General features: G+C 54.3%; 1 protein-coding gene across 20 annotated transcripts in view; it reads left to right on the plus strand.

Annotated features, from left to right (window-relative positions):
* Positions 1-11,611, plus strand: part of PLEC (plectin) — a 353,372-nt gene that overhangs the window by 229,306 nt on the left and 112,455 nt on the right. For 11 of the 20 annotated variants that reach the window (XM_040355112.1, XM_040355118.1, XM_040355098.1 and 8 more), the window contains one exon: positions 6,018-6,032. The exons of the other annotated variants lie outside the window; for them this stretch is intronic. In XM_040355112.1, the coding sequence (XP_040211046.1) occupies positions 6,018-6,032 (15 nt within the window). The remainder of the gene's footprint in view (positions 1-6,017; positions 6,033-11,611) is intronic. 20 annotated transcript variants of the gene reach the window in all.

Here is an 11,611-nt window from a genome sequence, read left to right on the forward strand (position 1 = left end):
CCGCTTTAAGAGGGAGAATGAGTATCTTATACTGCTGAAAAGGTACTGTTTTAATCTATATATATATATATATATATATATATATATATATATATATATATATATATTAAAACATATATATAAAAAATATTAGGTTATAAGATAATTTATTATTTGTCCAAAAAGTGCCACCTTTTATCAGTAAAAAGCCGTTTTTTGCCTGGGCTGAAATGTCATCAATCTGCTGCAGGCAGGAAGAAGCATTTCCTCAGTCTCCTCATCCCCAGCGATCAGACTGCAACATTGTAAATTTGTTGCAAGTCCCGAGGTGAGAGGTTGAGGGCGGTGAGAGGTTGAGGGCGGTGAGAGGTTGAGGGCGGTGAGAGGTTGAGGGTGGTGAGAGGTTGAGGGTGGTGAGAGGTTGAGGGTGGTGAGAGGTTGAGGGTGGTGAGAGGTTGAGGGCGGTGAGAGGTTGAGGGCGGTGAGAGGTTGAGGGCGGTGAGAGGTTGAGGGCGGTGAGAGGTTGAGGGCGGTGAGAGGTTGAGGGCGGTGAGAGGTTGAGGGCGGTGAGAGGTTGCAGCAGGGGGCTGATCTGTGTCCTCACAGTCCGGGAAATAATGTTGTCCCTCAATGGTGAATAAGGATGGTGCCATCATTATGGAGAGAAAAGCAGACATAGGCATTGTCTGGGAGCCCTGTGATCTCCTTGAGATGTAATAAATACCTAGAAATGCTATAATAACACGTTGAGCTTGTTGCACTTAATCTGATGACTGGTCCACTTTGAATGAGCAGGAGAAGCTAGACTAGCTTTGCAATGACTGAGATAGAGATCAAAGGGAGAGAGGGGGGGGGGGGGGGCTGTCATGGCTGTTATCCCCAAGACCTGCAATATGTCAGTGGTCCCCCCCCCCCCCCCCACAATTCACTTTTGGGTGGGGTAGGTCTGTAGACATTGACATGGGTGGCTGTTGAGTCAGTAGAAGGTGTTGGGCAGGTAGAGGGTCGTAGATGTGATTTTGGGGGTTCCGGCTCAGCGTAGGACCCCCCCAGTATGAATCGGACCACCGTGCAGAGATCTGTGCGCTCTGACACACATTATTTGGGTGTGCCCCGGCGTCTCGGCGTGATTCCTTCCCGCAGATTCCTGAGCATGTCCTCAGCTCTGCCTCCAGTTCCTCTGACATTCAATGACTATCACCAGAAGGAAGTCTTGTGGTGGTCATTTTCCTGTCTGACAGCCGGGGGTCTCCCATAACAGATCTTCCCAGCCGCTGAATCACAGCGCTACAATGTCATTCTTGGCTCTGCTCCTGCATATTGTTAATATGCTACCAGAGAGCCTCTGACACCATTGCAGCTCCTTAGAATGACTAGATCGTCAGCTCTGCAGGCCAGGGATTGTTTGAATGGCAGTAACCCTGTGTACTCCCCTCTGTGCTTCAGTGAAAGGGTTAGAAGTCTGACACCCACTCAATGCCCTTTCCCATCAGAATCCTTCCAGTGTTTGCGTGTTGTACGGCCTCTACGCCTCTCATTGTCTCGGCAGCCGGCCTGGAAACACATGTGAGAATCTCCCAACTGCTCCCGGGACTTCTGTCTGGAATGTCGCCCGAGGATTTCACAAACATCGTCATTCCCACAATACGGCAGATAGAGCAGACCCATAATTCCCAGAACTTCTTATTCCCCAGTAGAGCGCATAGCGATGTGTAGCGTACCTTCTATAAATGGCTATCAGACGCTGGGAGAAGATGGTTGGGAAACTCTTTGGGATTATACTTAAAGGTGCTAAACCGGGATATCATCGGATTGTCTCCGAAAACATTTTATTCCTAAATCCTGCTAAATGCAAATGATGGTGTCCCTGTAACCCCCAAAAGCTGAGTATGGTATCCCTGTAACCCCAAGGTATGGTCTTCCTATATCCCCAGGCTAGGCATGGCGCCCCCTTCACCCCAAAATCCGAGTATGGTAACCTTGTAACTGCAAGCGCTTGGAATTATGTTCCTGTAATTCTAAGTGTTGGGTATGTAGTCCATGTAACACCAAGTGCTTGGTATGGTGTTTCCCTGTAATCCTCAAGGGCCTGGTGGGCTGTCCCCATGTAATCCCCAAGGACCTAGTGGGCTGTCCCCCTGTAATCCCGAAGGGCCTGATGGGTTGTCCCCCTGTAATCCCCAAGGGCCTGGTGGGCTGTCCCCCTGTAATCCCCAAGGGCCTTGCGGGCTGTCCCCCTGTAATCCCCAAGGGCCTGGTGGGGTGTCCCCCTGTAATCCCCAAGGGCTAGGTATTGTCCCTGTATCCTCAAGGGCTACACATGGTGTCCCTTTCACCCCGGAAGCTAAATCTGGTATCCCTGTAACCCCAAGGTTTAGGTATTTAGGTCATGTAACGCCAACTGTTTGGTATGGGGTCGCCCCCCCTCTATATCCCCAAGGGCTACTTATGGTGTCCCCATATCCCCACAAGCTACTTGTATACCCTGTATTCCGAGCTACTTGCTACCCTGTATTTCCAAGGGCTAGGTATTGTGTCCCTGTATCCCCAAAATATATGGTGTCCCATAAACCTCAAGGGCAAAATATTGTGTCACTGTAAACCCAAGTGATAGATATGTTGTCCGTGGAATCCCAAGGACTAGATAGTGTTCCCATAACTCCAAGGGCTAGACATAGTGTCTCCATAACCTCAAGGGCCAAGGTATGGTGACCCCCCTCCCCCCCCAAATTCAAGGACTCGATCCCTGTCACCCAAGGGCATTGTATGGTGTCCCTGTAACCTCAAGAAAAAGGTATGGTGACCACTAGAACACCAAGAGCTGGGTATGGTGTATACAAAACTCCAAGAGGTAGCTATGCTTACCCCTGTTACTTCAAGGTTATCCAAAGTGACAACCACTGGCAGACCTTAAATTGGTAACACAAGCGTAGTTGGGATCTCTGTTGTGAATAGTGGTAGTTATGATGTACAGCATTGGTGAGCGCAAGTCTAGGTATGGTGGACCTTGACCTAGTTATGGTGTACCGGTGAACCAAAGGCTAGGTATGGTGCCACCATAAAACCCCAAGGTCTCAATATAGTATCCTGTCACACAAGGGCTAGGTGTGGTGTCCCTCATATTTCCAAGAGCTATGTATGGCGTCTCTAGGTGAGCTTACCCCTGATTCCCCAAGGTTATCTAAAGTAACAGCCACTGGCAGACTTTAAATCGGCAACAAGCAAGCACATTGGGTAACTTTTTTTGAATAGTGGTAGGTACTGGTGAACCCAAGTCCTAAGTATGGTGTATCGGTGAGGCCAGACCTAGGTATGGTGCATCGGTGAGGCCAGACCTAGGTATGGTGCATCGGTGAGGCCAGACCTAGGTATGGTGCATCGGTGAGGCCAGACCTAGGTAATGGTGCATCGGTGAGGCCGGACCTAGGTATGGTGCATCGGTGAGGCCGGACCTAGGTATGGTGCATCGGTGAGGCCAGACCTAGGTATGGCGCATCGGTGAGGCCAGACCTAGGTATGGTGCATCGGTGAGGCCAGACCTAGGTATGGTGCATCGGTGAGGCCAGACCTAGGTATGGTGCATCGGTGAGGCCAGACCTAGGTATGGTGCATCGGTGAGGCCAGACCTAGGTTTCGGTGCATCGGTGAGGCCAGACCCTAGGTATGGTGCATCGGTGAACCCAGGCTTTTGCTCATCTGCTGTACCAAATATGTTTATTGCTATCCTGCATAACGATCACATACTTGATCTGCATTTAGCTGAGGAAACAACGGTTCTCTTGTTGGTGTTGGAAGACCTAAAAACTTGCCCTCTACCAGTTAATAATCGTTGGGTGGGTCAGCGAGGCCTGCGGGATTTACGGCATCATTCTGCAGACTGCTGTGCCAGTTATAAGGAGCCCATTCATGTTAGTGTGACAGTTGGGAGTGATCCCATCTTTGTATGGATTGCCCCTTCGGAAAGGCATTCCATCTTCTGCCTCCACCCTCCAAAGCCAATAATAGTTCCCCTACATAATAAAATCCTTTCAATGATCGTTGTAGAAGTAGACGGAGGTGGTCCCCCCCCCCCCCTTTTGGAGGCTCCTCCAGGGCTCTGTGTAGTTATATACGGCTCATACATGTATTGTGGTTCTGCTGACCTTTGTATATGTACATAGAGATCCCCCACGTACTTTTAGGCCTCCACCCTGACCTCTTCTTGGGGACATGGGTGTAGGTGTGTGGGAGGCAAAGGCCAGGACTCCACTAGAATGCTGGAATTTTTATGGCTGCTGGTAAAAGTGATTTATTGGTTCATTGTCCTCCTGGCTCCAGAGTTCTCTGGTTACTCACCGACCACCTTATCACTAATATGAGGTGGAAGAATTTATACCTGCTACTCCCATCTGTTACTTCATTCCCGAACCAAGGTCCATGCCATGTATTCTACGTGTCCTTGCCCTTGTATGATAATAATGATATAATATTTGAATGACCAAGACATGGGCTATACCAGATAACATGGTAGGCTCCATAGTCCATGGTGTGGGCAGATGGGAGGAGTTGTGCAATTTGTATTTGAGAAAAATGTAAACCTTTTTATCTTTTAATGCTTCCTTTCTTTTTCCTTTTTGTTATGTGTTATCTTCTTCGTCTTTGTTCTTCTCCTTTCCCACCTTCCACCTTCCTATTCTTTCCTTTCCCTCTCTTCACTCTTCGATCCAATGTTTTCCTCCAATTATCCTCCCCTTCCAATCTCTCCCGCCCTTCCTCCTTTCCACTTCCCACCTCTGCATGCTATCTCCCTTTCCGCCATTTCCCCTCCCCTGCCCTTTTCTGCCTTTCCCCTCCTCTGCCCTTTTTCTGCCTTTCCCCTCCTCTGCCCTTTTTCTGCCTTTCCCCTCCCCTGCCCTTTTCTGCCTTTCCCCTCCCCTGCCCTTTTTCTGCCTTTCCCCTCCTCTGCCCTTTTTCTGCCTTTCCCCTCCTCTGCCCTTTTTCTGCCTTTCCCCTCCTCTGCCCTTTTTCTGCCTTTCCCCTCCTCTGCCCTTTTTCTGCCTTTCCCCTCCTCTGCCCTTTTTCTGCCTTTCCCCTCCTCTGCCCTTTTTCTGCCTTTCCCCTCCTCTGCCCTTTTTCTGCCTTTCCCCTCCTCTGCCCTTTTTCTGCCTTTCCCCTCCTCTGCCCCTTTTCTGCCTTTCCCCTCCTCTGCCCTTTTTCTGCCATTCCCCTCCTCTGCCCTTTTCTGCCTTTCCCCTCTCCTGCCCTTTTCTGCCTTTTCCCTCTCCTGCCCTTTTCTGCCATTTCCCCTCCCCTGCCCTTTTCTGCCATTTCCCCTCCCCTGCCCTTTTCTGCCATTTCCCCTCCCCTGCCCTTTTCTGCCATTTCCCCTCCCCTGCCCTTTTCTGCCATTTCCCCTCCCCTGCCCTTTTCTGCCATTTCCCCTCCCCTGCCCTTTTTCTGCCTTTCCCTTTTCATCATTCTCCTCCCCTGCCCTTTTCTGCCTTTCCCCTCCCCTGCCCTCCCCCCCCTGCCCTGCTCTTTTCTGCCTTTCCCTTCTCCTGTCTCTTTTCTGCCATTTCCCCTTTCCTGTCTCTTTTCTGCCATTTCCCCTCCCCTGCCCTTTTCTGCCATTTACCCTCCCCTGCCCTTTTCTGCCATTTCCCCTCCCCTGCCCTTTTCTGCCATTTCCCCTCCCCTGCCCTTTTCTGCCATTTCCCCTCCCCTGCCCTTTTCTGCCATTTCCCCATCCCTGCCCTTTTCTGCCTTTCCCCTCCCCTGCCCTTTTCTACCATTTCCCCTCCTCTGCCCTTTTTCTGCCTTTCCTTTTCCATCATTCTCCTCCCCTGCCCTTTTCTGCCTTTCCCCTCCCCTGCCATTTTCCGCCTTTCCCCTCCCCTGCCCTTTTCTGCCTTACCCCTGCCCTTTTCCACCATTCTCCTCCCCTGCCCCTTTTCCACCATTCCCCCCTCCCTTGCCCCTTTTTATGCCATTCCCCTTCCCTTTCTGTCCTTCCTGTTCTGCTGTCCTTTATCCTCCGGTCTCTCCTGACGGCTCTGCAGCACTGGAGAGCAGAGGTAGGTCTTCCATCTTTTCTCCAGGCTGTTCCATTTCCTGCCTTCTAATAACACTGCCAGTCTGTGGTGGGCATCACGTGGGGTCCTGTGTGTGTATAATAACGTGGTTGGTGCATGGCTTGTGATGTGGTGTGTGTGACTGACAATACATTGCATGACAGGTAATCTCCTCCATCTGTGAAGACGTCATGTGTGCTCAGCAGACATCAAACACTCGCAGTTATTTCTGCAGCTTCTTGCACAGAATCATTTTCCGCTGTGAATAATAGAAGGTGCCATGAGGCTTGCTTGGCATGCTGTATACGTCCTTCCAGTGATCTGTGTATATGGATATTTATAGAGCTGAAATCCAGGAAATTGGCTGTTGAGTTTAGGGGGGTCACAAGATCCGGCAGATGGGGGTAAGAAGTAGTCCTGATGCCGTGTCACGCTCAAGAGAAATTTGCTGGCCTTTCCTGGAGATAATGCATTCAATTATTTGGACCTCTGTGGGGCCGATATCGGGGTCTGTGCACCCCTCTATGAGGCTGGTATCGGGGGGGGTCTGTCCCCTCCCTTTGTGTGGGTTATTGGGGTCTGTGCACCCCTCTGTGGGGCCGGTATGGGGGGGCCCGTGCACTCCTCTGTGGGGCCGGTATCTGGGGCCCGTGCACTCCTCTGTGGGGCCGGTATCTGGGGCCCGTGCACTCCTCTGTGGGGCCGGTATCTGGGGCCCGTGCACTCCTGTGGGGCCGGTATCTGGGGCCTGTGCACTCCTCTGTGGGGCCGGTATCTGGGGCCCGTGCACTCCTGTGGGGCCGGTATCTGGGGCCCGTGCACTCCTGTGGGGCCGGTATCTGGGGCCCATGCACTCCTATGTGGGGCCGGTATTGGGGGGCCTGTTCACCCCTCTGTGGGGCCACTATCGCAGCTTTGCACTCCTCTGTGGGGCCGGTATCTGGGGCCCGTGCACTCCTCTGTGGGGCTGGTATCTGGGGGCCCGTGCACTCCTCTGTGGTCCGGCATCTGGGACCTGTGGCGCTGGTATCTGGGGCCCGTGCACTCCTATGTGGGGTCGGTATTGGGGGGCCTGTTCACCCCTCTGTGGGGCCGGTATCGCAGCTTTGCACTCCTCTGTGGGCCGATATCTTGGGCCCGTGCACTCCTATGTGGGGCCGGCTTCTGGGACCTGTGCACCCCTCTGTGGGGCCGGTATTGGGGGGCCCGTGCACCCCTCTGTGGGGCCGGTATTGGGGGGGCCTGTGCACTCCACTGTGGGGCCGGTATTGGGGGGCCCGTGCACTCCACTGTGGGGCCGGTATCTGGGACCTGTGCACTCAGTGACAGGCTGATTGTATGGTGCAGCTGTCCTATCCTCCACCCCCCCCCCCCCCCGGCCATCTCTGAATTATGTATTATGGAAATATCTGCCGGTATGGAATCTATAATCCAGCCGCACCCAGATCCTCCGCTGATCACCGTCTGCTCCCCTACAGGGAAATCCCATGTTGGGGGCCCCCCCCCCCCCGAGAGCCGTCATTGTCACATCATCCGGATAGTCATCGGTGACAATTTCCCGTCTAACTTTCCAGTAATTTGGGGATTTTCCCAACGCTTCCATTCCTCCTAATTGTCACTAATCCAGAATAGGTGTGTCTGACTTTACTGGCTGCATGCTTGTGAATCAGAAGGCGTTGCCGCCAAAAATCCCCCATGATAGCCAAGCATCTAGCATTTTTCAGAGGAGGTAATCCATTGGGGCAGGCTCCCAGTCGGAGCTCTCCCCTTGGGGTGGGCTCCCAGTCAGGGGTTCTCCCCTTGGGGCGGGCTCCCAGTCGGGGTTCTCCCCTTGGGGCGGGCTCCCAGTCGGGGTTCTCCCCTTGGGGCGGGCTCCCAGTCGGGGTTCTCCCCTTGGGGCGGGCTCCCAGTCGGGGTTCTCCCCTTGGGGCGGGCTCCCAGTCGGGGTTCTCCCCTTGGGGCGGGCTCCCAGTCGGGGTTCTCTTCTTGGGGCGGGCTCCCAGTCGGGGTTCTCCCCTTGGGGCGGGCTCCCAGTCGGAGCTCTCTTCTTGGGGCGGGCTCCCAGTCGGAGCTCTCCCCTTGGGGCGGGGTCCCAGTCGGGGTTCTCCCCTTGGGGCGGGCTCCCAGTCGGAGCTCTCTTCTTGGGGCGGGCTCCCAGTCGGGGTTCTCCCCTTGGGGCGGGCTCCCAGTCGGGGTTCTCCCCTTGGGGCGGGCTCCCAGTCGGGGTTCTCCCCTTGGGGCGGGCTCCCAGTCGGAGCTCTCTTCTTGGGGCGGACTCCTAGTCGGAGCTCTCCCCTTGGGGCGGGCTCCCAGTCGAGGTTCTCCCCTTGGGGCGGGCTCCCAGTCGGAGCTCTCTTCTTGGGGCGGGCTCCCAGTCGGAGCTCTCCCCTTGGGGCGGGGTCCCAGTCGGGGTTCTCCCCTTGGGGCGGGCTCCCAGTCGGAGCTCTCTTCTTGGGGCGGGCTCCCAGTCGGGGTTCTCCCCTTGGGGCGGGCTCCCAGTCGGGGTTCTCCCCTTGGGGCGGGCTCCCAGTCGGAGCTCTCTTCTTGGGGCGGGCTCCCAGTCGGAGCTCTCCCCTTGGGGCGGGGTCCCAGTCGGGGTTCTCCCCTTGGGGCGGGGTCCCAGTCGGGGTTCTCCCCTTGGGGCGGGGTCCCAGTCGGGGTTCTCCCCTTGGGGCGGGCTCCCAGTCGGGGTTCTCCCCTTGGGGCGGGCTCCCAGTCGGGGTTCTCCCCTTGGGGCGGGCTCCCAGTCGGGGTTCTCCCCTTGGGGCGGGCTCCCAGTCGGAGCTCTCTTCTTGGGGCGGGCTCCCAGTCGGAGCTCTCCCCTTGGGGCGGGGTCCCAGTCGGGGTTCTCCCCTTGGGGCGGGGTCCCAGTCGGGGTTCTCCCCTTGGGGCGGGCTCCCAGTCGGGGTTCTCCCCTTGGGGCGGGCTCCCAGTCGGGGTTCTCCCCTTGGGGCGGGCTCCCAGTCGGAGCTCTCTTCTTGGGGCGGACTCCTAGTCGGAGCTCTCCCCTTGGGGCGGGCTCCCAGTCGGGGGTTCTTCCCCCTGCCCCTTGCGGCGGGCTTCAAGTCGGGCTAGCCCCCCCCCTTTTGCAGCAGGTGTCTCGGTGGCAGTGCCGCCTCCTTGCAGCGGAGTCTCGGTGGGAGTGCCCCCCTTGCAGTGGAGATCTTAGTTGGGGTGCTCCTCCCCTTGCAGTGGGGGTCTTAGTTGGGGTGCTCCTCCCCTTGCAGCGGGGTCTCTGTCGGCGTGCTCCTCCCCTTGCAGCGGGGTCTCTGTCGGCGTGCTCCTCCCCTTGCAGCGAGGTCTCTGTCGGCGTGCTCCTCCCCTTGCAGCGGGGTCTCTGTCGGCGTGCTCCCCTTTTTACCATTGGTCCCCCGTTCCTCAGTCATATTCCCGGGTGTCTCTACCAGTCGTGTTGCGGCCCTCCCTGGACACGGCGGATTTCATGGGTTTTGTTGGCATTTTTTTCACAACAGACGGAGCATTGTGCGCGTGTCGTGTCAGCAGATAGAGCCGCCATTGTCGTCACATTGACTCCATAACACTACATTACATTTATTAGCGGACGTTTCCCTTTTGAAGTGAGGTTGGGGGGGGGGCTGCGGAGAGACGCGGGGTTGGGGGGGCTGCGGAGAGACGCGGGGTTGGGGGGGGGCTGCGGAGAGACGTGGGGTTGGCTGTGCTGAGGACATGATGGCGATCGGCCAGATCAGACCGCAGTCCACCAGCTGACTTGTCTGGGGGACATCTCTAGGATGGAGGGGAGATTCTGGGTTAAGATAATACCGTCCATATTTCCTTCATCCTCTACAACACGGCATACATGTTTATACCGGTACAAGCCCGAAACATCCCTCGTCTAATTATCTGCCCTTTGTGCCCAACCTGTGGCCCTTTGGTATATGATGTGGGGCCCTCATGTTGCATCTTCCCAGTTTTGTATTGTCTTCTGCAGCATCTCCCCCACCAACAGTGTATAATGTCCTCACTCTCTGACCACCAACAATGTGTCCTGTCCTCACTCTCTGACCACCAACAATGTGTCCTGTCCTCACTCTCTGACCACCAACAATGTGTCCTGTCCTCACTCTCTGACCACCAACAATGTGTCCTGTCCTCACTCTCTGACCACCAACAATGTATCCTGCCCTCACTCTCTGACCACCAGCAATGTATAATGTCCTCACTCTCTGACCACCAACAATGTATAATGTCCTCACTCTCTGACCACCAATAATGTATAATGTCCTCACTCTCTGACCACCAATAATGTATAATGTCCTCACTCTCTGACCAATAAAAATGCATAATGTCCTCACTCTCTGACCACCAACAATGTGTCCTGTCCTCACTCTCTGACCACCAACAATGTGTCCTGTCCTCACTCTCTGACCACCAACAATGTATAATGTCCTCACTCTGACCACCAACAATCTATCCTTTCCCCACTCTCTGACCACCAACAATGCATAATGTCCTCACTCTCTGACCACCAACAATGTATAATGTCCTCACTCTCTGACCCCCAACAATGTATAATGTCCTCACTCTTTGACCATCAACAATGTGTCCTGTCCTCACTCTCTGACCCCCAACAATGTATAATGTCCTCACTCTCTGACCACCAACAATGTATAATGTCCTCACTCTCTGACCACCAACAATGTATAATGTCCTCACTCTCTGACCACCAACAATGTATAATGTCCTCACTCTGACCGTCCTCACTCTCTGACCGCCAACAATGTGTCCTGTCCTCACTCTCTGACCAACAACAATGTATAATGTCCTCACTCTCTGACCACCAACAATGTGTCCTGTCCTCACTCTCTGACCACCAACAATGTGTCCTGTCCTCACTCTCTGACCACCAACAATGTGTCCTGTCCTCACTCTCTGACCACCAACAATGTGTCCTGTCCTCACTCTCTGACCACCAACAATGTGTCCTGTCCTCACTCTCTGACCACCAACAATGTGTCCTGTCCTCACTCTCTGACCAACAACAATGTATAATGTCCTCACTCTCTGACCCCCTACAATGTATCCTGTCCTCACTCTCTGACCACCGACATGGTATAATGTCCTCACTCTCTGACCACCAGCAATGTATAATGTCCTCACTCTCTGACCACCAACAATGTATAATGTCCTCACTCTGACCACCAACAATGTATTCTGTCCTCACTCTCTGACCACCGACACGGTATAATGTCCTCACTCTCTGACCACCAACAATGTATAATGTCCTAACTCTCTGACCACCGACACGGTATAATGTCCTCACTCTGACCCTCATCTCCTCTATTGGGTCTGCATCTCTGACAGTCCTCTGCAGCATTATATATATATTACGTGAGGCCCTTTGGTGATGTCTGCAGCTGAGACCCCCTTTAACTCATAAGTTGACAACCCCTGGCCTAAACAATGATAATTGGTCAGAATGGGCAGCACGGTTGTGGCTTAGTGGTTAGCACTTCCATCTTTCAGCACAGGGGTCCTGGTTCAAATACCAAGCAGGACCGCATCTGCATGGAGTTCGCATGGTCTCTTGTTACGTTCCAAAGAATCGGCTGGTTGGCACC

Source organism: Rana temporaria, chromosome 5 (assembly GCF_905171775.1).
Source record: "Rana temporaria chromosome 5, aRanTem1.1, whole genome shotgun sequence".
Taxonomy (NCBI): domain Eukaryota; kingdom Metazoa; phylum Chordata; class Amphibia; order Anura; family Ranidae; genus Rana; species Rana temporaria.